This window comes from Hyperolius riggenbachi, chromosome 4, assembly GCF_040937935.1.
Source record: "Hyperolius riggenbachi isolate aHypRig1 chromosome 4, aHypRig1.pri, whole genome shotgun sequence".
In the NCBI taxonomy this organism is placed as follows: domain Eukaryota; kingdom Metazoa; phylum Chordata; class Amphibia; order Anura; family Hyperoliidae; genus Hyperolius; species Hyperolius riggenbachi.
In genome coordinates, this window is record NC_090649.1 from 102,684,085 (window position 1) to 102,706,730 (window position 22,646).

The 22,646-nt window shown below is 44.8% G+C and overlaps 1 protein-coding gene across 1 annotated transcript in view; it reads left to right on the forward strand.

The window, feature by feature from the left end:
* The first annotated feature begins 19,849 nt into the window (after positions 1-19,849).
* The window catches only part of PXDN (peroxidasin), a 202,144-nt gene continuing 199,347 nt past the window's right edge, over positions 19,850-22,646 (forward strand). Inside the window, exon 1 of the mRNA XM_068280372.1 lies at positions 19,850-20,129. Coding sequence (XP_068136473.1) covers positions 19,969-20,129 — 161 coding nt within the window. The 5' untranslated portion in view covers positions 19,850-19,968. The remainder of the gene's footprint in view (positions 20,130-22,646) is intronic.

Consider the following 22,646-nt stretch of genomic DNA (forward strand, 5'->3'; position numbering starts at 1 on the left):
CCACAGCGACACAACCCGACAAACGATCCTTCTTACTGCGGGAAAACGCCATGGCACACAAAGGGCCCGAACGAGAGTTCAAACAATTGTGGCACTTTGCGCTGGAGTCATTGGGTATCTTAAAGGATGCCAGAGCTGAACTACTATATGAAAATGGGGGGGGGGGAGCAGGTATATATTAGATGCCATCCTCATGCCCACCACTCCCCCTCTTCTCATGTGTCCCCCTTCTTCTTACTGTAAACCCTCCGCTGCAGCTCAGTCCACCAGAGTCAGGTGGTAGTGCGCAGGTGCTCCTTGCTGCATGCCTGCGCTCTATCGCTTGACTCCAGTAACCTTGGCTGAGCTGAGGCAGATTTACCATGCATAGGAGGAGGATGGAGGAGAAGCGTTGGTGTGGTGGGCATGAGGACAGCATCTAATACATGCCTGCTCCCGCATTTATATATAGTAGTTAAGCTCTGGTATCCTTTAAAGATTCATTCTGCCGTCATGGTCATAATTGCCTTGCATCACAAAACATCATTTGTTTAATCACACACATGTACACATGAAAATATGCAGAAACAATCACTCGATGCGTAGAAAAAAAATCACTGGTCGCTGGAAAAACAGAGTGGGTATGTTCCTTTAGGGTTAATAGAAATGAAGGAGAGAAAGACAAGTGGCAGGAGGGGAAATGCCTAACTAAGCTGACCAGGGTCAGACTGGGACTGTATGGGCCCACCAGGAGAGTTTCGGCCTGCGGCCCGCTTCCCCCCCCCACATGGCACGGAAATGCCCCACACCATTTTGAGCTCACTCACGCATGTACTACAGAAAATTTGCACTGTATATCAGTTGTTAGGACATTAGATTATGGTAGGGAATAGATTGTGAGCAATTTTGAGGACAGTCCATAACAGGGTGACAAAGACAAAAAAGTGGGTGTCACCATGCACTGGAATATGGATATGGTCATGATGGGTCATTGGCAGACCCGAAAATACACAAAATAAGTAGCGGTGCTATTGACAGAGAGTGGGTCTGACCAGATAAACTTTAGATAAAATAATCAAGTACTTACAGGTTTCATGATAATTCATCAAGTAGTCAAATGCCGCTAAAAAAAATATTAAGTAGTCACACACCTCCAGATAAAATAATTAAGTAGCCAGGTGCCTTACAATGAAAAAAATAAATAGCCAGGTGCGTCAAAATAAAATAATTTAGTAGCCAAATGGGCCCTGTATACATAAATTAAGTAGAAATGTTCCCCAGAAAACAGAATTAAGTAGCCATGTGCCCATATATACCAGTATTAGGTAACTAGTGCTGGTTGGGTGCTTTTCTGGGTGATACTGCCAGCAATGCAGAATGGCCTTAGAGTATGCAGAGCCTGAGGCAAGTGTCATATGAAGGGCCTAGAGAGTCTGAGTATAGTTGCCCCCAGTATAGGTAGCCAGCTATAAGTGTCCCCAGTATGGGTAGTTAGATATAGGTGCTCCCAGTATAGGTAGCGAGTTATAGGTGTCCCCATTATTGGTAATTAGCAATAGGTGCTCCCAATGTAGGTAGCAAGTTATAGGTGTTCCCAGAATAGGTACTTAGCTATAGGTGTCACTAGTATAGGTAGCAAGTTATAGGTGTCCCCAGTATAGGTAGCCAGGTCTATAGTATCCCTAGTATAGGTAGCCAGGTCTATAGGTGTCCCCAGGTTAGGTAGCCAGGCCTATAGGTGTCCCCAGTATAGGTAGCCAGGTCTGTAGGTGTTCCCAGTTTAGTTAGCCAGGTCTATAGGAGTCCTCAGTATAGGTAGCCAGTTCTACAGGTGTCCCCAGTTTAGTTATCCAGGTCTATAGGTGTCCTCACTTTAGTCAGGTATATAGGTGTCCCCAGTTTAGTTAGCCATGTCTACAGGAGTTCTCAGTATGGGTAGCCAGGTCTATAGGTGTCCCCATTTTAGGTAGCCAGGTCTATAAGTGTCCCCAATTTAGTTAGACAGATCTATAGGCGCCCCCAGTTTAGTTAGCCAGGTCTATAGGAGTCCCCAGATTAGGTAGTCAGGTCTATAGGTGTCCCCAGTATAGGTAGCCAGGTAGGTGTACTAACCCAGTTTAGGTAGTCAGCCAAGGTCTATAGGTATGTCTATAGGTATCCCCAGTTTCGTTAGCCAGGTCTATAGGAGTCCTCAGTATAGGTAGCCAGGTCTATAGGTGTCCCCAGTTTAGCTAGCTAGGTCTATAGGTGTCCCCAAATAAGTTTGCTAGATCTAAAGGTGTTCCGAGTTTAGTTAGCCAGGTCTATAGGTTATCTGACCTGTGGAGCTTCCTTTGTTGACCTTTCTCCCACCGATTCTTACTCCTGTGGTTGACTCTCTAACAAGATGGTGTGCTGCTTGGGATACTCTTTCACTCCATAGCTGAATACTAGGCGCCCAGTCTCGTGACTGAACTGATACAGGCACTTGTTATAGACCTGAGGAAGCAGGCTGAGACCCGAAAATGCGCTGTCTTTAGTGCATCAATAAATATACCTTTCCATTATCTATGGTTTGTTTTCTTCTGAGAAGGTAAGACAGTATTCCTCTCATTTACATCAAGCACCACCCACTTATATAATCGAGGGCACCTCCACCAGTGTTTGTGCTTCCTATAGCAGTTGGAGCCAATTTAATTAAAATGTTATATCTATTGCACTTTTTTCTATGTTTTCAGACAACTTTTACGTGGATATCTTCTGAGCTCCTTAAGAAAATCGAGCAGGTGATGGTCCAGTTTTTGTAAAAATCACACATCTTACAGTTACCAGTGCACTGTGGAGGATTGGCTTTGCCTTCCCTTAAAGAGAACCTGTACTGAGTAAAAATATTTAAAATAAACACATGAGGTAACTTCAAATGAACATTACATAGTTACCTTGCCATCAGTTCCTCTCAGAAACTCACCATTTTCTTCTGACAATAATCCCTTCCAGTTCTGACAACATTTTGTCAGATCTGAAATATATCAGTTGCTGTCAGTAAAATATCAGTTGCTGTCAGTTACAGCTGAGAGGACAACTGATGTGCCACGTAATGTCCATGTTTCCCTATGGCTCAAGTGGGCGATGTTACAGTTTAACTGTGTGCTAACCAGAAAGCTGTTATGGGTAATGCCCATTTTCAAAATGGAGGACGGAAACTTCCCTTGATCACAGTGAACAAACAGGACGCGGGACAGGAGAAAGACACTGAGGAGAAGACTACATGGAAGGTAAGGCCCGCGGACACAAAGTGAGCTGAGGTACTACAGATACCAGCGGGAGGGCAGGATGCAGGGTTGATGGCCATTCAGGAGAGTGTGAGAGGAGGCCTCATGGTGTGTGTCGGTGATGGGCCCGCAATTGTCAGACCGTGATCGGTGGACCAATTTGATCTGCATAGGCTATGCTGGGCGATCATTATTGGGCAGTTACCGTCACGGTGACAGTGGGATACAATAAATATGAGTACCGCAATTGTCATTTTACAGACCAGAGGTGGTTTTAGAGGTTTTTAAGGGGAGGGTTCAGGACCACCCCTGCTGAGAATTTTTGTATGCAGCTAATAAAGTATTTTTGTACAAGCACATGAAGAGATTAAGGTTCCTTTTTTGTGGGTATTAGAGTCTGATGTTTACCTTGATCTCTCCTCAGTTTGAGTGGTGCTACAAATAATCGTTGGCCACCCGATTTTCTTGTGTGGGTATAAAGGTAAGTATGACTTGTGTATGCTTATTTTGACTTTTAATTTTCAGTTCAGGTTTTCTTTAACCACTTTGTCCTCCTTGACGTATAAAAACGTCAAGGAGGACAGGCGCGCTCCCGCGGCCGATCGCGCGCGTGCACGCGCACTCCCGGCCGCGGAGTCGGTAGCCACGGAATCAATGTATCGGGCTAGGGAGACCTATCATTGATTCCTCTCCCCCGCTGAAAAAGCGACAGCTTCTCTCAGAAGCTTCGCTCTTTCTGAAGCTGTGTCCCTCTAAGCGTACATTGTACGCTTAGAGTGACGTCATGTAAAAAAAATCGAGATTGCCATCTTGTGGCCAAAAAGTAAAACTACAAGTAAATACCCAAAAACATTACACTACACCAATATTTCCCCAAATAAAACACTTTTATATCCCACCCTCCCAAAAATGCCCACATAAAATGTTTAATAAAAAAAAACAAAAAAAAAACATTACTATAAAAAAAAACCAACATAAATATTTACCTAAGGGTCTAAACTTTTTAAATATCTATGTAAAGATGAAATATTTCTCTCTATTTTTTTTATAAGCTTGTAAATAGTGATGTATGCAAAACGGAAAAAATGCTCTTTTATTTCCAAATAAAATATTGTCGCGATACATTGTGATAGGGACATAATTTAAATGGTGAAATAACCGTGACAAATGGGCAATAACAATACGTGGGTTTTAATTATGGAGGCATGTATTATTTTAAAACTATAATGGCCGAAAACTAACAAATAATAAATTTTTTCATTTTTTTTCTTATTCTTCCTGTTAAAATGCATTTACAGTAAAGTGGCTCTTAGCAAAATGTACCCCCCAAAGAAAGCCTAATTGGTGGCGGAAAAAACAAGATATAGATCAGTTCATTGTGATAAGTAGTGATAAAGTTATAGGCTAATGAATGGGAGGTGAACATTGCTCGGATGCATAAGCTGAAAACGACTGAGATGTTAAGTGGTTAAGATATATTTCTGGGCATCTGTACTAGTAACTGAGAGGTGGTGGTTTATGCAGGATTGCCATAATACAGCAGCCACGTTGGAGGCAGAGATTGTGGGATCTTTCGAGGGCCTTACATTGCTACCATTTAGGAGAACTTCAGCATACAAGTATTTGCTGGCTAATACAAAAATGACATTGAAAGTATGGGATGTGAAAAAATTACTTCATAGAGGACACACTCTCCCCAAATTCTCCTCTGTGGGGTAAATCTAGACTACCTCAAATGGGATGCTGTAACTGTTTAGGTACTGACAGCTTCAGCATGCCAAGAAAGCCCAATTTCCCTGCCTTATTATGTTAAAATCTGATCCATTAGAGGCTCTGCCGAAGAAACTAACATAAAACTGCTTTCACAGGTGTATGAGATTCTGCTCAACACAAGAGTGGTGAAGGCGTTGCAGTTGTGGAGCAGGGATGTCCCTGATTATCAGGAGGAACAATTGATGAACCTATTAGAGGATGGGTAGGAGGTGTTGATCTCAGCTAGAGATAGACTAATTCAGACTAAATTTATCTTTAGGGTCTACTATAACCCTCTCAGACCGGCATAAATGTAACTCGGCAGAGATGAACGATGCTCACACTGTGCTGAGGCTGTTGGAGATTATTTACGTATGCTGTGTCGAAAACTAGTCTGTTTCTGGTAGCAAGTCGGGGAGGTGCTGAATAAAGTTTTTGATGGTCCATTAATTGTCTTGTCTGTTGGGGGTTGCTCATGATATTATCCCGGGGGTTCCTCAGGCTTCACTTTGGAACATATTGTGCTTTTACGCCAGAAAGCTAACTAGAAGCTACATTGGATACAGCTGCAGCCCGCAATGGTCAATGACTTAATCAAATTGGTGGGTGAGTCATGTCCTCTTTATAAACTTCCTTATTTAAATAGAGACTGCCTGTAAAAGTTCAATAAGCTGGGGGGATCATGGCTATCTTGACTCAGATAAAGTGTTATTTGCAGCTATGCGATGTGATTAACCAAGCGATGGACTGGAGCAGCCTTTGGGGCAGAAGTAGACCCCAGGGTGGGTGGAGGGCGTGGGGTAAGGAGGCGGGTTGCAGGGAACCTGTTTGTATTGTATTTATATGTTTTCTTTGTGACAAAAAAGATAATCATAAAACAGTCTGGGTTCGCACTGAATCAGTTGCTGACAGCTATAATGCAACAGACAGCAGATTTGAAATAAATGTACTTGTTTCCCTATGGCTCAGTTAACATGTATGCAATATAACATCAATGTAAATGAAGCAGTAGAGTGTGCTGGCATAGCGTGCAGCATGAATGATAGGGGGGTGGGGGTAGCATGCATCCACTTGGTACCTATATAGCAGACTCAGTGTGCTCTGACTGTAGTAGATAGTCTGAGGTGTAAGGAGCAAAGAGAAGAGCTGGCACTGCTAATTTTTGCTTTCAAGGATACCAGAGCCCAAAACATTAGGAGAAACGGGCGGAGCAGGCATGTACGAGGAGCTATCAGAGCTGATGCCCACCGCTCCCCCATTCTCTCCGCCCCCCTCCGTTCATACCTAAAGCCCCACTGGCAGCCTCTTCTGGGTTGCCAGAGTCGGGCATCCATGTGCTGGCCCGGGTGTGCGAGTCCTACAACGTGCGACCACGGCCGGGAGCATTCTACGCATGAGATAATCATGACGTCATGGGCAGAGCGCTCCCGACCACAGTCGCATGCTGTAGGAAGCGTGCAGCCGAGCCAGAGCAGGCGCTGTGATGCCCGACACCGGCGACCCGGAAGAAGCTGCCGGAGGGGCTTTAGGTATGAAAGGAAAGATGCAGAGGAGAACGGGAGGAACAATGGGCATTAGACAGCTCCCCATACATGCCTGCTCCCCCTCTTTCTCCTAATGTTTTGGGCTCTGGTATCCTTTAATTCAAGTGTGTGCATAAATGTAGTTCACAACTCGTAAAAACAAACATGGTCGTAGTGAAGATTGCACATATCGTTACATAGTGGTTAGATTAGTGACAAAGTTCAGAGCACTGAAGCCTGATGTCCATTTTGCAGAGCTGCTTTTTGCCCAAAATGGCCATCAACTGGTGTCAATTAATTATAACCCCCTCTGTAAGCATATAAGTAGGAAAATAAATTGGACCACACTGAGGTACCATGGCCTCAATTGTGGTCTCATTGCCGGGAGTGTTGTACGCATGTACGGTACAATTCTTTTGAGAACCACGCATGCACAGAATGATCCTGGCAATGGGAGCATGCAAAGCAGGCCACTTTATCCCGCACTCTTACATGCGATGTGCCTGATCTGGGTCCTGCCATAGGCGTAATATTAGTCTATAGCTGCACAGCGAGATTTTAAATGTAATTTGTGGTTCCAGCAATCACTGGACCATGAATTACTTCTACCCTTGAGTTGCTACGACTAGGAGGGAGAATAGTATTCAATGCTGGTCGATACTTTAGTGGCAGTGTGTGTGTGTGTGTGTGTGTGTGTGTGTGAGAGTGTGTGTGTGTGTGTGTGTGTGTGTGTGTGTGTGAGAGTGTGTGTGTGTCTGTGTGTGTGTGTGTGTGGGGGGGGGGGTTGAAGAAGCTCCAGGGAAGCTGAAATCTACTTTTTTTGGTCCAATTCAGGTGTGTAGGTCTTTCCTACAGAGAAATTGCAAAGAGAGTCAAATGTCAAGGTGTCGGTAAGTACAGTCTTCTTCACCATCAACAGACTTTAAAGAGAATCTGTACTTTAAAATTCTTACAATAACAAGCATACCATTCTATTCATTATGTTCTCCTGGGCCCCTCTGTGCTGTTTCTGCCTCTCCCTGCTGCAATCCTGGCTTGTAATTGCCATTTTTTTTGCAGTGTTTACAAACAAAAGACATAGCAAGTGATACCCTGAGAGTAGTTCAGTGTGTGAGTCATACAGAGTGTGCAGGGGGCCTGGAGAGGGTGTGTATACCTTCTATCCAATTACAAGCCGCACAGCACATTCCAGCCTGACTGCCTCAGTGTAACGATTGGTGTCAGCACACAGAGAGAATCTGATTATTGGTGATCTGCAGTATCACCAAGAACACAGATTATACCCGATTATTGATGATCCGCAGAATCACTGACAATCTAAGCATAACTAACCTCTGGACACCTTTATAATGTGAGTGCTTGGTGCAACAGTAATGACTTTGAGTAAGACCACCCGAGGAGCAGGTGGTCTCAGGCAGTATGGGCGATACTGCCTTTGAGAAGTGCAGAAACCGTCCAAAAGCCTGAGACCTCCGAAGGGGCGGAGTCCCAGGCTGAAGGTAGGAAGAACCTGTGGGTGAGTGACACCTTAAAGGTGGATGTCACTAGCAGGTCTGGAGACTATCTCTTAAGGAGAGAGATAGCTCTCAAGGTCGGGCAAGCCAGGTCGGTAACACACAGACAGACAAGGTACATAGACAGAAGGCTGATTCGGTATCCAAAGACAGGCAGGGTTTGGCAACAGGTAATCAGATATGCGTAGGTACCGAATCAGAAAGCAGAAGGATAGTCAGGAATGCAATAGGTCATAACAGATATCAACAATGCCTAGACTTGGGTGTAAGGTCTGTGGTCTCTACACCCTGGAACTAGTCTGGAGTATAATATGATGGTACAGAGTATTCCTAGACTTGGGTGTGAGGTCCGTGGTCTCGACACCCTGGAACTAGTCTGAAGTATAACAGAATGATAACACAGAGTCCCTAATCTTGGGTGTGAGGTCCGTGGTCTCGAACACCCTGGAACTAGTCTGAAGTATAACAGAATGATAACACAGAGTCCCTAATCTTGGGTGTGAGGTCCGTAGTCTTAACACCCTGGAACTAGTCTGAAGTATAACAGAATGATAACACAATAATACACAGAAGTAATCTGGCTCAGTGTGAATTCCCAGGTCCTCCTGGTTCTAACACACTGTAGGATCTGACTAAGGTCTGAGTGCTTCCACGTAGTGTTCGCAACGGCAGACAACTTGAGACTGACCAGCAGTGACTATATATAGTGCGGCGCTCTCCAGCGCCACCCATCCGCGATCAACCAATAGCCACTTGCTTTGAGGTCAGCTGACAAACCTGGTCAGGTGATCCCTCCTTGTTTGTCATAAAGGTCCTGCCTCTCAGCGCGCGCACGCGTATTCCTCAGCCTGTGTGAACTAACAGGCCCAGCCACACCAGACGCACGCTGCTGCGTGCAAACCGCCGTGCTGGACGCGGAATCAGCCGCCAGTACATGCGGTGGCTTTTCCGCATTTTATCACACTCAGCCAGACAGAGCCACAGAGGAGAGAAGATTAGATCATACAACAGAGATAACACAGCCACTGTGCAAATAGGAAAGGCTGCAGTAAGACAGAGCACATTAGAAAAGCTATAGGAACATACAGGATAGAAGAAATAAGGCTCAAAATTTTGTTACAGAGTCTCTTTAAAGAGAAACCGTGACCAAGAATTGAACTTCTTTCCGATCAGTAGCTGATACCCCCTTTCCCATGAGAAATGTTCCCTTTTCTCAAACGGATCATCAAGGGGCTCTGTATGGCTGATATTGTGGTGAAACCCCTCCCTGAGGTGCTGACATCACACTGCAGGAGCCTTGTTGCATTGTGGGAAATAACAGCTGTTTCCAACTGCTAAAAAAGCAAGCAGCATCTCCTTTCACTGTTATCACCTGCCAGCAGTAAAGATGTCACCATGTGATAAATGTCAGAATGTAAATCAGGGAGAAGAAAGATTTTACAATGGGCAAACACTGACTAAATCATTTATACATACTTATTGTAAAAATTAAGCACTTTTGTTTATTACGTTATTTTCACTGGAGTTCCTCTTTAAGAAATTGGAGGAATTTCTGACACGAAGGGAGTCTTCATACCAGAAGTCACAACAGCAGACAAGTTTTTAAGAGTAAATAGCTTGTATGATAGGTCCTTCCGCAAGCTTTGAGCACAGTGAGAGGCACCCTGAACTAAAATAGCTACCTCAGCATTATGCATATATTTGGTCAGGAGTTAATCCTTAGGTAAGATAATGGCCCAAAACATAACTCCAAGCTATTTCAGGACCTACAATAGGAAAAAAGAACAAGATCAGGGGCCTGCATGCTGGGGCCCGTGGATATGCAGTTCAGCCAATCAGAAATAGGGTAGGCACCATTTAAAATTGCTCAGCTCTCTTTAGACAATAGGATCGATCCCTGGCACTGGCAGGCTAGTGACATGGGCAGTCGATGACATCACATATGACAAACACTGAATGAGCACCACCGTGCACTAAGGAGAGAGACAGACTGAAGGCAGAACACAGCTTCCAGAGACATCACCACGATAGAGGAGAGGAAGAAGCACTGTGACATGTAAGGAATTTTTGCTGCCTTGACCACATCTGAATGTTAGGTAGAAGTGTAGTGTTAAGGCGGGTGACGCAGAGACACACATAGGGACAGATTTAAAGGCGGTGGAGAGAAGATGAAGAGGCAGCAGTGCAAGAGGCTCTAATGTAGAGAAAGGTGAGACAGAGGCACAAGGAGGCTAGAATTTTAAAGGAGGCGAAGTGGCAGGTGGACAAGCAGCAGCACTTAAAGGACACCCTATACTGGGCTTCCATCCATTGCTCAGCTCTGACCCCTATTTTGTGGCTCCAGCTAGACCCAGTCTAACGGACTCTGTGCTCCTTGTCTGTCTAGCCCTACCAAGCTGTGTATTGCAGCCACGCCCAGTAGTGTTCTGGGCATGTGCCCTTCTGAAGTGCCATTTGTGGAGGTTCTGAAGTGTGATACCAAAGTGCGCCCTTCCATCCCTCCCACCCCAGCCGTCACACACTGATTGCTATTAGACTAAGAGGGCCACAGGACCCACAAAATCCCCAACACCTTAATATCTAGTTATCTGGCTTGCAGTCACTGCTATGTATCCCCTTTTCTTATTTCTTTCTGCTTCATACACAATTAGGAATGACAGCTGAATGAATTGTGCGCCCCCTCCTACACTGCGCCCTGAGTCTGGAGCCTCTCCAGCCTATGCCTCGGCCCGGCCCTGCTGCCACATAAGAAGAAACGGTTTTCTTGGGAACATCTCATTGACATTCTGAATAAATACATTTTTGTATCAAGCCCCGGCCTTTGCACCAATTAAGAGGGACTTAAATATGACGCCAACAGAGCAGTGGCATAACTATACCCCTCCAGGCCCCCATTTGGAGGCAATACATACATATGACAAAATAGCCCATATGCAATTCACTTTTCCTCCAGAGTTTTCTCCTAGGTGATTATTTTCACACCTTGCCATAAACTGTGTTTCAAACCACCAGCAAGCAAGAAAATAGTCTAAATACTTTTGATAGTACTTTTTCAATTGTAAAATGCTGAAAAGTTATGTTAAAGAAAAGATGAAAATTATCTCCTAGGAGATAACGCAGGAGAAAAAGTGAATTGCATATGGGCCCATATATATATTTCTGTACCAGAATTGTGTTTGTTTATCAGTAATGTTTATTCCCAGCCTTTCCATTGCTTAAGTTTCATTTCAAATAGTAATATTGAAGGAAACGTTAGTATGTATAAAAGATAAGGTGCGTTTAGATTGAATAATGAAAATATGTATTTTATGTGTGAACTATTCGTGGTATGCGACTGTTATGATCATGTCTGCAGCGTTTACTGCTGGCTGCAGTGGTATTGTAACCCAAGCAGTTCTGATGTCATTACATGCATTTTCTTGCATAGTTTGGTTTGCACTTAAACTAGTTGCTGATTCCATCTGCAGTCACTCTGAAATTAATGACAGTTTAACATGCTCTTGTGTAAACAAACATTGTCTGCTGCAGTGGAGGGGCAGTCCCTTTCCTGCAGGCTGCATATCATTGTCTGCCTTTTCCTGCTGTCAGCCTGTGATTAATTACCATTCACTTGTGTGGGAATCTGCAGGTCTGCTCCCATTGGATGACCTCAGTATAAAGAACTGCTTCCTGCAATGTCTCATGGGCTACCATAGTCTCAGATTCTATCTGTTACTCTGCCCGTGCCCCACCTCGTTCCTAATCCGTGTGGACTGCGCTGACTCCTGCGAAGGGGTCAGCGAGTCATCCTAGTTCTGCTCTTGTTTCTAGAAGTTGTTACTTTGCTTGTCTTGTGTCATATATTGGTTCATCGCCAATATATACGCATACTTGCACGTTTATTATTTTCCTTGTATTCGTGTTACGTTGATACATCAGTGTCGCTGATATATACGTACACGAACTGTTTATATCCTGTGTTCCGTTAGTTAGCGTTCCAGCACGCTGAGCTAGTTATCCTGTTCCTGGTCCTGTTTGTGGATTGCGTTCATCTCTGCGAAGAGATAGCGAATCCTTCTGAGTCCTGTTCCCTGTATTACTCCAGTCTTAGTCAGAGTTCCTGCTTATGTCATATATCGGTTCATTGCCGATATATACATATGTTAGTCAGACGTTACGAATAGTTTCATTGATAGCTGTAATTGTAATACGCTAGGAAATCATACTTGTTGTATATTTATCTGTGTTACGTTCATCTATCTTGATCCTGCTATTTTCTGGCTATCCTGTCCTGTCTTTGTGAGGCACGCCATCGCCGCAACGCATTGGCTGCCTCATTCCAGTCTGTCTGGTTTTGGACGCTTGCTGTCGCTAAGTAGTCGCTAGCTAGCAAGCGTTCATTCTGTCTACCTGTCCTGATCTCCTCAGTCCTGGTTTATGCGCTCAGCGCTACTTTGCGCTGAGACGTTATTACGAAAGTGTTGTTTGTGGCTGTTCGGATCTGCACCGGCTCTGTGCACCACAATCTCCTATTGGAGTCAGTCCTCTCCTCCACTAAACTGGGGATATCCTGATCCCTTGTGCTGGTGTGTGTACCTCCTTCACGTCAGCTTATGTGTTGTATTCTGACTGTGGAGATTACACCTCCAAGCTTAACATTATGGTAGCCCCATTACCAATCCCCATTGTGGGGGGGGGGGGGGTTCCCAGCAAAAATGACACTGTTTGTTATGGTTCCTGTTCCTTTAAGAAATTTGAAAAACTCAATTCTGAAACAGAAAATGAGTTTTTTTCTGAATGTACCAGGTTCCTGGCCAATCCCGAGCTCCAGGCTACTCCTGTTTCAACGTGGGCCCCCCAGCTAGTTTATGTTTTATTTAAGGGAAGATTGTTTCAGTGGGCCTACGATGTCTTGGATCATACCAATTTAAAAGAGAGACCACTGGAATTTCTAGCGTTTGTGATCCATAACTGGCTGCGCAAAACCGATTTGCCTAGCCCTTTTGATAAGCTCCTGGCAGCTTGTCAATCAGCTGCTCCTTCTACTGTCTACAAAAATAATCAGCAAGCAGATAATTGTTCTGATAACTTTTCTTCTGCTAAGGCAGTAGGGTCTAAAGCCAAACGTAAACGCTCCAAAAGAAAAGCGTTACAATTAGCGGAGTCGTTGCCCTTGGCGACTGCGCATCAGATCTGTAATGAGACTCCGCCAGTAGCAGATAATGAAATTCAGTCACCATTCAGGGGAGTCAAATGGACCTATGAAACTACTAATGAACTTTCATTGCTAGCCAGGGAAAATAAAAGTTCTTGTTTAAATGAATTATCTGAATATGATTATGAAGATATATTACAGAGTATTGAACAGATCAATTTATTCGTGCAGCAAGGGAAATTTGCATACACTACAGTTCAACACTTGCTACAGGTACTGGAGATCCTTAGGAATAAGAAATCGGCCAATCACCTGCTAAATAACCCAATGTATGTTTCTGCCACTAACACATTTGCAAACTATGATCAGCCGGAATGCTCAGCTGTTAAATATGCATGGGATCCTCCATTTGAGAAAGGAGAGATGGAAGCCCTGGTCTATGAATGGAAGAAAGATGCAAGTTCATTTTGTCAGTTTTACAGTGCAAAAAGTGAATTAGTATTGAATGCATGCATTAAGTCAGCCTATAACCTAATAAAAACTGGTGTGTGTGGGTATGACTTTGTGGCTCCATTGATCGATGTGTGGAGAATGATTCTGGACGATTTTTATGCGATTCAATCAGTTGATACCAGGGAAGACACACTGTCAAGTGGAGATTGTTCCACTTCCTCAGTTCCTGAGGACTCGCCTGCTTCAGCACCTTTGGCTGATTCAGCGAGTGATTCAGAGCTCCTTTTGTGTGAAATTGAAGTTCCTGTAAATCCACCCTGTACCATGGATAACTCAGTGTTACTTCCCAGTAAGACAGAAATTACTAATACTTCCTTAATCTTGCCCTGCACAAATTTCTCAGCAGAGGACCCAGAGGTCCTGCTGACTTCTGAGTCCAGCCTAGCCAGTACTCATGAGTCTTTGTTCAGTGAAACAGACACCAGAAAAATCTTGCCTGTCTCTGCAAACACTTCTGCAGAAATTACCTGTGTTAATAAAGTTCAACTCCTGTCTGATCCAGCAGATGCCAATAGATGCACTACATCAGTTTCTGAGTCCCAGCAATCCTGTCCAGAAATCTCAGAACCCCAGCATCTGAATTTTCCAATTTCACAATTGAATGGTGATTTAGATGCGCAAACATTGTGTTTTGATCTTCCTGTTTCTACACCTCACTCTAGTTTCATGAATAACTCAGAGCGTCTGCTATGTGAGTCCGAAATCGCAGAATTATTACCGTGTTCAGAAAATGTTCCAGTGAACTTGCCCTGTACCATGAATTGTGCAGTAGATCTCTCCAAAGAAACTCAGGTCACAGAATCATTATGCTGTCCAGCAGGTGCTTCCATGGTTTTGCCCTGCAGTGTGGACTGTTCGGTGATCCTGTCCAGTGAAGCTGTGGTCACAGAGTCTTATGCTTCACCCAGTACTTTGGATACTTCAAACCCTCTAGCAGAACAGTCTGAGGCACTGCTTACCTCAGTTGGTGTTGCAGTAATATTCACTTGTCTAGCAGCTGTTTTGGAATTACAGTCTGCTCTAATAAAACTTGATGAATTTCTGCCCAGCGAAGCAGAAGCCATTGAAATATTGTCCTCGTCAGCAAGTGTGTTAGATACCTTGCCCTGTACACAGTCTGATTTAACCAATGTTGTTGAGTCCCTCTCCAGTGTTTTAACAGCCGAGGAACTCCAGCCCTGTCCTCTGAATGTTTCAAAAGTCTTGCCCTGTAACATGGATAATTCTGACTCGCTGGAAAAAATAATAGAAATCTCAGAATTTCAGTCCGGGTTAATGAGTGTTTCTGAAACCCAGCCCTGTATCCTGGAAAATTCTGGTTCTCTGGCCGGTGTGGCAGAAGTTCCTGAGTCCCCTTCCTGTCCAGTGAGTTACTCAGTTTTGCCTAGTTCAGTGGGGATTGCTGCACTACTGACTTGTTTTGCAGCCCTTCATGAGCTCCAATCCAGTGTATTTGATGAGTCTCTGTCTAGTCCAGAAGAAGTTATGGGAACCCTGTTTAGTTCGGTGCATACATCAGAAGATTTGTCCTGTCTTGTAAATGCCCCTGAACATGATTTGTTAATAACTTTGCTGGAATCGGAGACATCTAAGTCTGATCCTGCATTTTTTAGTGAGAATCCAGTAACTGTGAAGTCTAGTCATGATGATTTTTTTTTGCCCAGTCCTGGTTTCGGTCCTACCTTGACTGACTTTGAGGTTTGCAGTTCCTTGACATGCCCAGAAGTCTCTCTTGTGCCGGTGTGCCCAGATGTGCTTCGTATGCCAGAGTGCCCAAGTGTGTCTGTGTTGGCGTGCTCACACGCTTCCCTAGTGGAGACATGTTCTGATGTTGCCGGTTGGCCTGCATGCCCGGAGATGGTTCTGGTCCCTAAAAACCCTGATCTTGATGTTTGTCCTTGTGACCCTGACTCTAGAGTTGCCCTGGGTTCCATAGGGGTTCTTGATGGTTCTCCATGTGAGCCTAAGGGGCGTTCTGACCTGTGGGGATCTCTTTGGAGCTTCCAAGTGTTCTGGGAGATCTCTGAGGAAACTTGTCCTGGTACCTTGGACTGGTTCAACGGTGGGTTTTGTGTTGGTGGGGACAGTTCCGGTGGGCATTGCAAAGGCTTTGGCGTTTTTGGACAGTCCCGGGAAGGCGGTGGGTATCGCTCAGAGAGTTTCTGGGGGCTTTTCTCTGGAAGTCGTGGTTCTGATGGGTATCACACTGAGGCTTGTGGTGCTGACGGGCATGGTTCTGTAGGTTCTGGTTCTGATGGGTCCAGTCTGGTGGGGACTGATTCTGGAATTTGGTCTTGCCGGGCTGTCCCGGTCATCATGAATTATCAGTCAGATTGTTTTGTTGGGAATTTCAGTTTCGAAAAGCGTCTGGTATCCTCTTTTAAGGGGGGGGGGGGGGGGGTAATGTTATGATCATGTCTGCAGCGTTTACTGCTGGCTGCAGTGGTATTGTAACCCAAGCAGTTCTGATGTCATTACATGCATTTTCTTGCATAGTTTGGTTTGCACTTAAACTAGTTGCTGATTCCATCTGCAGTCACTCTGAAATTAATGACAGTTTAACATGCTCTTGTGTAAACAAACATTGTCTGCTGCAGTGGAGGGGCAGTCCCTTTCCTGCAGGCTGCATATCATTGTCTGCCTTTTCCTGCTGTCAGCCTGTGATTAATTACCATTCACTTGTGTGGGAATCTGCAGGTCTGCTCCCATTGGATGACCTCAGTATAAAGAACTGCTTCCTGCAATGTCTCATGGGCTACCATAGTCTCAGATTCTATCTGTTACTCTGCCCGTGCCCCACCTCGTTCCTAATCCGTGTGGACTGCGCTGACTCCTGCGAAGGGGTCAGCGAGTCCTCCTAGTTCTGCTCTTGTTTCTAGAAGTTGTTACTTTGCTTGTCTTGTGTCATATATTGGTTCATCGCCAATATATACGCATACTTGCACGTTTATTATTTTCCTTGTATTCGTGTTACGTTGATACATCAGTGTCGCTGATATATACGTACACGAACTGTTTATATCCTGTGTTCCGTTAGTTAGCGTTCCAGCACGCTGAGCTAGTTATCCTGTTCCTGGTCCTGTTTGTGGATTGTGTTCATCTCTGCGAAGAGATAGCGAATCCTTCTGAGTCCTGTTCCCTGTATTACTCCAGTCTTAGTCAGAGTTCCTGCTTATGTCATATATCGGTTCATTGCCGATATATACATATGTTAGTCAGACGTTACGAATAGTTTCATTGATAGCTGTAATTGTAATACGCTAGGAAATCATACTTGTTGTATATTTATCTGTGTTACGTTCATCTATCTTGATCCTGCTATTTTCTGGCTATCCTGTCCTGTCTTTGTGAGGCACGCCATCGCCGCAACGCATTGGCTGCCTCATTCCAGTCTGTCTGGTTTTGGACGCTTGCTGTCGCTAAGTAGTCGCTAGCTAGCAAGCGTTCATTCTGTCTACCTGTCCTGATCTCCTCTGTCCTGGTTTATGCGCTCAGCGCTACTTTGCGCTGAGACGTTATTACGAAAGTGTTGTTTGTGGCTGTTCGGATCTGCACCGGCTCTGTGCACCACAATCTCCTATTGGAGTCAGTCCTCTCCTCCACTAAACTGGGGATATCCTGATCCCTTGTGCTGGTGTGTGTACCTCCTTCACGTCAGCTTATGTGTTGTATGCTGACTGTGGAGATTACACCTCCAAGCTTAACAGAGACGTGACTGCATAGATGAAAAAAGGCGCCTGGAAAAAAAGTCCAGGGGATTGCCACTAGTAGAATATAGCTAAAATTAACGATATTCTACTACAGTATTTTGATAATAATAATTTATTATAGTGATATTTACCAAGAATTTACCATGGCTAAACCTAACCCTACTCTCGCACAGAACACTCTCCTGGTAGTGCCTAACTCTAAGACCCCCTCCCCCTAGTGGTGCCTAACCATAAGACCTTCCCCCGGTGGTGGCTAACCCTAAAACCCCCTCTGGTGGTGGTGAATAACCCTAAGACCACCTCCACTCATGGTGCCTAACCCTAAGACCCCCCCCGGTGGTGCCTAACCCTAAGGCCTCTTTCACAGTGGGACGTTAAAGGGATACTGTAGGAGGGTCAGGGGAAAATGAGTTGAAATTACCCGGGGCTTCTAATGGTCCCCCGCAGACGTAATGGTCCCCCGCAGCCACTCACCGATGCTCCGGCCCCGCCTCTGGTTCAGTTCTGGAATTTCAGACTTTAAAGTCTGAAAACCACTGCGCCTGCGTTGCCGTGTCCTCGCTCCCGCTGATGTCACCAGGAGCGTACTGAGCAGGCACAGACCATACCGGGCTTGTGCTATACACTCCTGGTGACATCAGCGGGAGTGAGGACACGGCAATGCAGGCACAGTGGTTTTCAGACTTTAAAGTTGGAAATTCCAGAAGTGAACCGGAGGCGGGGTTGGAGCATCGGTGAGTGGCTGCGTGGGCCCAGGATGTCTGCGGGGGACCATTAGAAGCCCCAAGTAAGTTCAACTCATTTTCCCCCAACCCCCCTACAGTATCCCTTTAAAGTCGCATGTTGTAAAAATTTATAACGCAGACTAACACACAGCAATACAAAGTCTGTGCGACATTCACAGTGCACACGTTGCATTGTATGTAACGTGTAGCAATATTCATAAAGTGCTGCATGCTGTGCGTTAAGCAATAAATTTGCTGCATTATGTGTGTTGCACATGCTCAGTAATGTGTTTTTTTTAAATGTAACGCATGCGCCGTTTTAGTTCCTTCAGTATGCAACGAAAATGGCGCACCAAGAGACACATAATGCAGTGCAAAATAATGTCTAATTTCATAACCTACATGCTCTGCGTTAGGGGCATGTTGTGCAACTTTAACATCGCATCAAACGCAACGTCCCACTGTAAAAGAGGCCTAAGACCTTCCTGGTATTGACTAATCCTAAGACTCCCCTGGTGGTGCCTAAACCTAGCCCCCCTGATGGTGCCAAAACCATAACCCCCCCCCCTAAACTGATAAACACCCCCCCACACACACATACCGCAGAGCCATAATATGCGGCAAAACAGGTAAATTTTGACGCCCGATTAACTGTAATACAGTAAAACATTGGTGCCTGATAGAATCGTCAGTGGAGGGGGCTTGCGGTAAAGACGCAATTCTATCAGGTTTCTCTGGGCGCCAACATTTACTGTATTGCTGCTAATCTGGCGCCTCCAGGCGCCAAAATGTACCTGCTTTTCCGCATATTGCAGCCATTATAAAAGCCGCAATTTGCAACAAAAGGTAAATTTCTGTGCCCAGAGGTGTCCGATAGCGGCCACTTCTGCGCCCTTTTGTTCCTGGCCTCGGCGTGACTAGGGGTATGGTTTGAGATGCAAAGCCAAGGCGGTTGGATACTAACCTTAGAAGATGGAAGCCTCCCACGTCTTCTTCAAGACCACCACTGCCTGGGAACCTTTGAAAATTTGCACCCATGCTCCTCTTTGTGCTCGAGGGCACCCATACTGTACCTGAGGGAGTACAGTCCCGTCTGCTCTGTACCACGGAGCTGCTCATGGTCGTGCAACTTTGGCTTACTGCACAGGACAGAACGGCCGCGCTTGTACACAAAGGGGAGCGCAGCAACGAGAATGTATCTGACAAGCACTTGCCAGAGGTGGCTGGATAGTGTAATGGTTAAGGTTCTGCCTCTGACACAGGTGACCTGGGTTTGACTACTGCTGGTTCTACTATTGGGGTCGACGAATACATGGAAAGCCTCTGGACTATTCAGCTTTCTCTCTATTTAGATAAAAATCTAACTTTTTTTTTCATCTTCCTCTGGTTCACTTTAAAGGTGTCTCTGTTCTAAAACTGTTATCAAATATGGCTTGTACAATAAGCTGATATGTACACAGATTGCTACCTCAGAACAAAGATAGGGACAAACAAGGAAGAAAGTGTAAAAATCTGGCTCCAAAAGAGGGACTGTCCCTCTGATAAAATGGACAATTGGGAGCCAACAATGTACACTTCATTGACTTCAAACAGAGCTGACAAAATTCAGTCTGGGAAAAAAACTATTGCTTGGGAAAGCAGGCATGTGGCTGCTCGCATCAGCCTCGCCCACTAGATGGCGCCTGAGCACCTTCGTAATGGAGCACAAAGCGTCACATCCTCTGCTTGGAGTCCCGATTAGAGGAAAGTCCAGAAGGAATCGGAGCAGACCGGAGCCTGTGTGGGCGAAGGCAGGACGCGCAGCAGCAGCTCTATCCCCTTCTTCCTTTATGTCCTCCTCTCCCTGTAGTGTGTCCCTGCTGTCAGTATGGGCTCTCCTCTCCTCCTCCTCGTAGCTGGATTGTTCCTCGGACTCCCCCAGGAGAGCAGCTCCTGCCCCAGCCGCTGCCTGTGTTTCCGGAGCACGGTGAGATGCATGCATCTGATGCTGGAGAACATCCCCTCTGTGTCACCGCAAACTACTATCCTGTAAGTGGCTACATCTATGCCTTGCCTCTGCTATCCATGCCTCGCTGCTGCTGCTGCTGAGGATGTGACTTGCTGGAACTTTTACTGTGACTTTTCCTAGAGTTCTTCTGTTCCAGGTGTTTGGGGGATGGGCGGCACTAATCCTTTGCAGCTCACTGACTGTTACCCTGCCAGTTGTCATTGTGCTGCTGTTGGAACTTTTTTTTGTTGTTTTGTAATGCTGGGAATAAACAATGCGTTTTTTTTTCAGCAGATACTGGCTGATTGATTTTTTGATCTTTTTACCAATTGTTTTTCCGATCAATTTCCATTCACTAAAAATCGATCAGAGAAATCAGATCGAACCTGTCGGAAATGATCTATTGAGCCATCTAACTGCCAAAAAAACCTCATTGTGTGTTTCCAGCATCATGCCTGGTACACACGATGCAATTTTCTATCAGACTGACGGTTGAATCGATTACTTCTGGCAGGTCTGATCTGATTTCCGATTATTTCTCTGATCACATCTATGCAAAAACGATCAGAAATCAGATTGGACCTATTGGAAATAACAGACCATCAATCTGAGGGAAAATTGAATCGTGTACCAGGCATAAAAGGTAGAAGCTGGTTACTGGTATACTGGTGTATTTTGTACACATTGTATTCTTCTTTGAGTTTGTATAGTGAAGCCTGGTGCACACCAGACAATTTTCACTTCTGATCCTATTCCAGCGAGTGATCAGATCAATAATCAGATCTGAGATTGATTGGATTTAGAAGAAAGCTTGTCTACACGTATGCAATTTTTTAAAAAATTCAGGATTCCATTTCCTCCAGTGTACATGTATCAAAAGGGCATTCACACAGAATGCTTGTCAGTATTTTGATTGATATTTTCCGGCATGTTTGATCGAGATGCAGTGTCTGTGATGTCTGGATTTTGAATATTTATCCAGTGATTCTGCGCTGTCTGGTCCGAGCAGTCTGTTCACTGCATCTGCCTGAGGTTTGGCTGATCTTGTCTCCCACCCGGGGGAGGGTGGTTGAGCTGTAAGTTACGTGGATTTGTTTCATGTCCCATCGAGAAACAGAACAATTTTGAGTTCTGGATTTTTTACTGTCAAAATCTGTAGTTTGTGTTGTGGTTTTTTTTTCCCAAAACTTGATCATGTTCTAGATTGGATGTTGGATCCGAAGTGAAAATTGCATGATGTGTATCAGGCCTAAGAGTCAACATTTTATGTAGTCTTTTAAGATTTATATTCAAATTGATGATTTGATTGGTTCCACTTCTTGTGGAATCGCTGGGAAACCTTATAGGGAGGTGCCGGTAACGTGATTGGATGCTGTTTCAACAGTTCTCCAATGACAACATCCTCTGGAACTTTTAGACTTCAGATAGGTTGTAGTAATTACTACGCCCACACTGTTCGGCCAATTAGAAAGCTTCAAGTTGTAGAGGGTCCTGTGATTGAAGAACTGTTCCCTGTGAGGCTTCCTGTCAACCATACTAGCTCTGAGACTGCTCCAGTGTCAGAATCTGACTATCTCTGAGGGCTCGTTCACACTAAGGGCTCTTTTCCACTATGAAATGCAATCGCGATTCCGATCGCAATCGCGTTTCAATTTCCACCATGCGATTGCGATTGAGCTACTGTACTCATTATAGTGCAGCTCAATCGCATACAAAACGTGGCTGGACGATGATTGCCCTTTGACCAAAATCGCATCGCAATCGGATCGCACTAATGGAAATTGCTGCTGCAGTTTCCATTAGTTTAATGTACTTTGCGATCAGAAGCAAATCGCAGGCTAGTGGAAAAAGGCCCTAAGGGAATTTTTGCCCTTTTTTCAAGCGCAGGCGATTTTCAAAATCGCCCTAAAACGCTTGTGCAATGATTCCCTATGTGAGAGTTCACAGCTGAAAGGTTCGTTTCCGATCTGCTCAGCAAAGCGCTGCCTGTACCATTTCTGAGGTGATTTTGCTTCAAAGAAAGGTAAAGGAAAAAACGCAAACGTGCACAAAATCTGTTTGTGCAGTGATTGCGTTCGCGTTTTTAAGAATAAATACATTGTATTTATTCTTTTCCAGGTCAAAGTATTCACTTCCTGACTTGCGTCAGGGAGTGAATTTTAAAACCGATCTGGAAAAGCGCTTAGAGGAGCACTTTTAACAAAAACGCAGCACGCAGTGGAGCGCCAGGAGGTGCTAAAAGAACAGCACGCTAAACGCTCGCGTTTTCGTTTTTTGATGTGAAGGAGGCCTAAAGATGCGGTCACACCTACAATTAATATTGTTACAAACGCACTTTCAGTGATGTGCAACCTTTTTTCATATGTTGCCTACTAACCAGAAGAGTAAACAAAGAATGATGATTGTTCCAGGTTTGCTTCTGTGGATACTTGTTTTAAGTATGTATGGGATTGTCTGATGTTTGCCATTGTTTGTATACAAAGCGTATGCATGGAATATAAGGAAGTAAAAAATGTTGGCTTACATCTACAGAAATAAATGTGCATTTTGGATGGAAT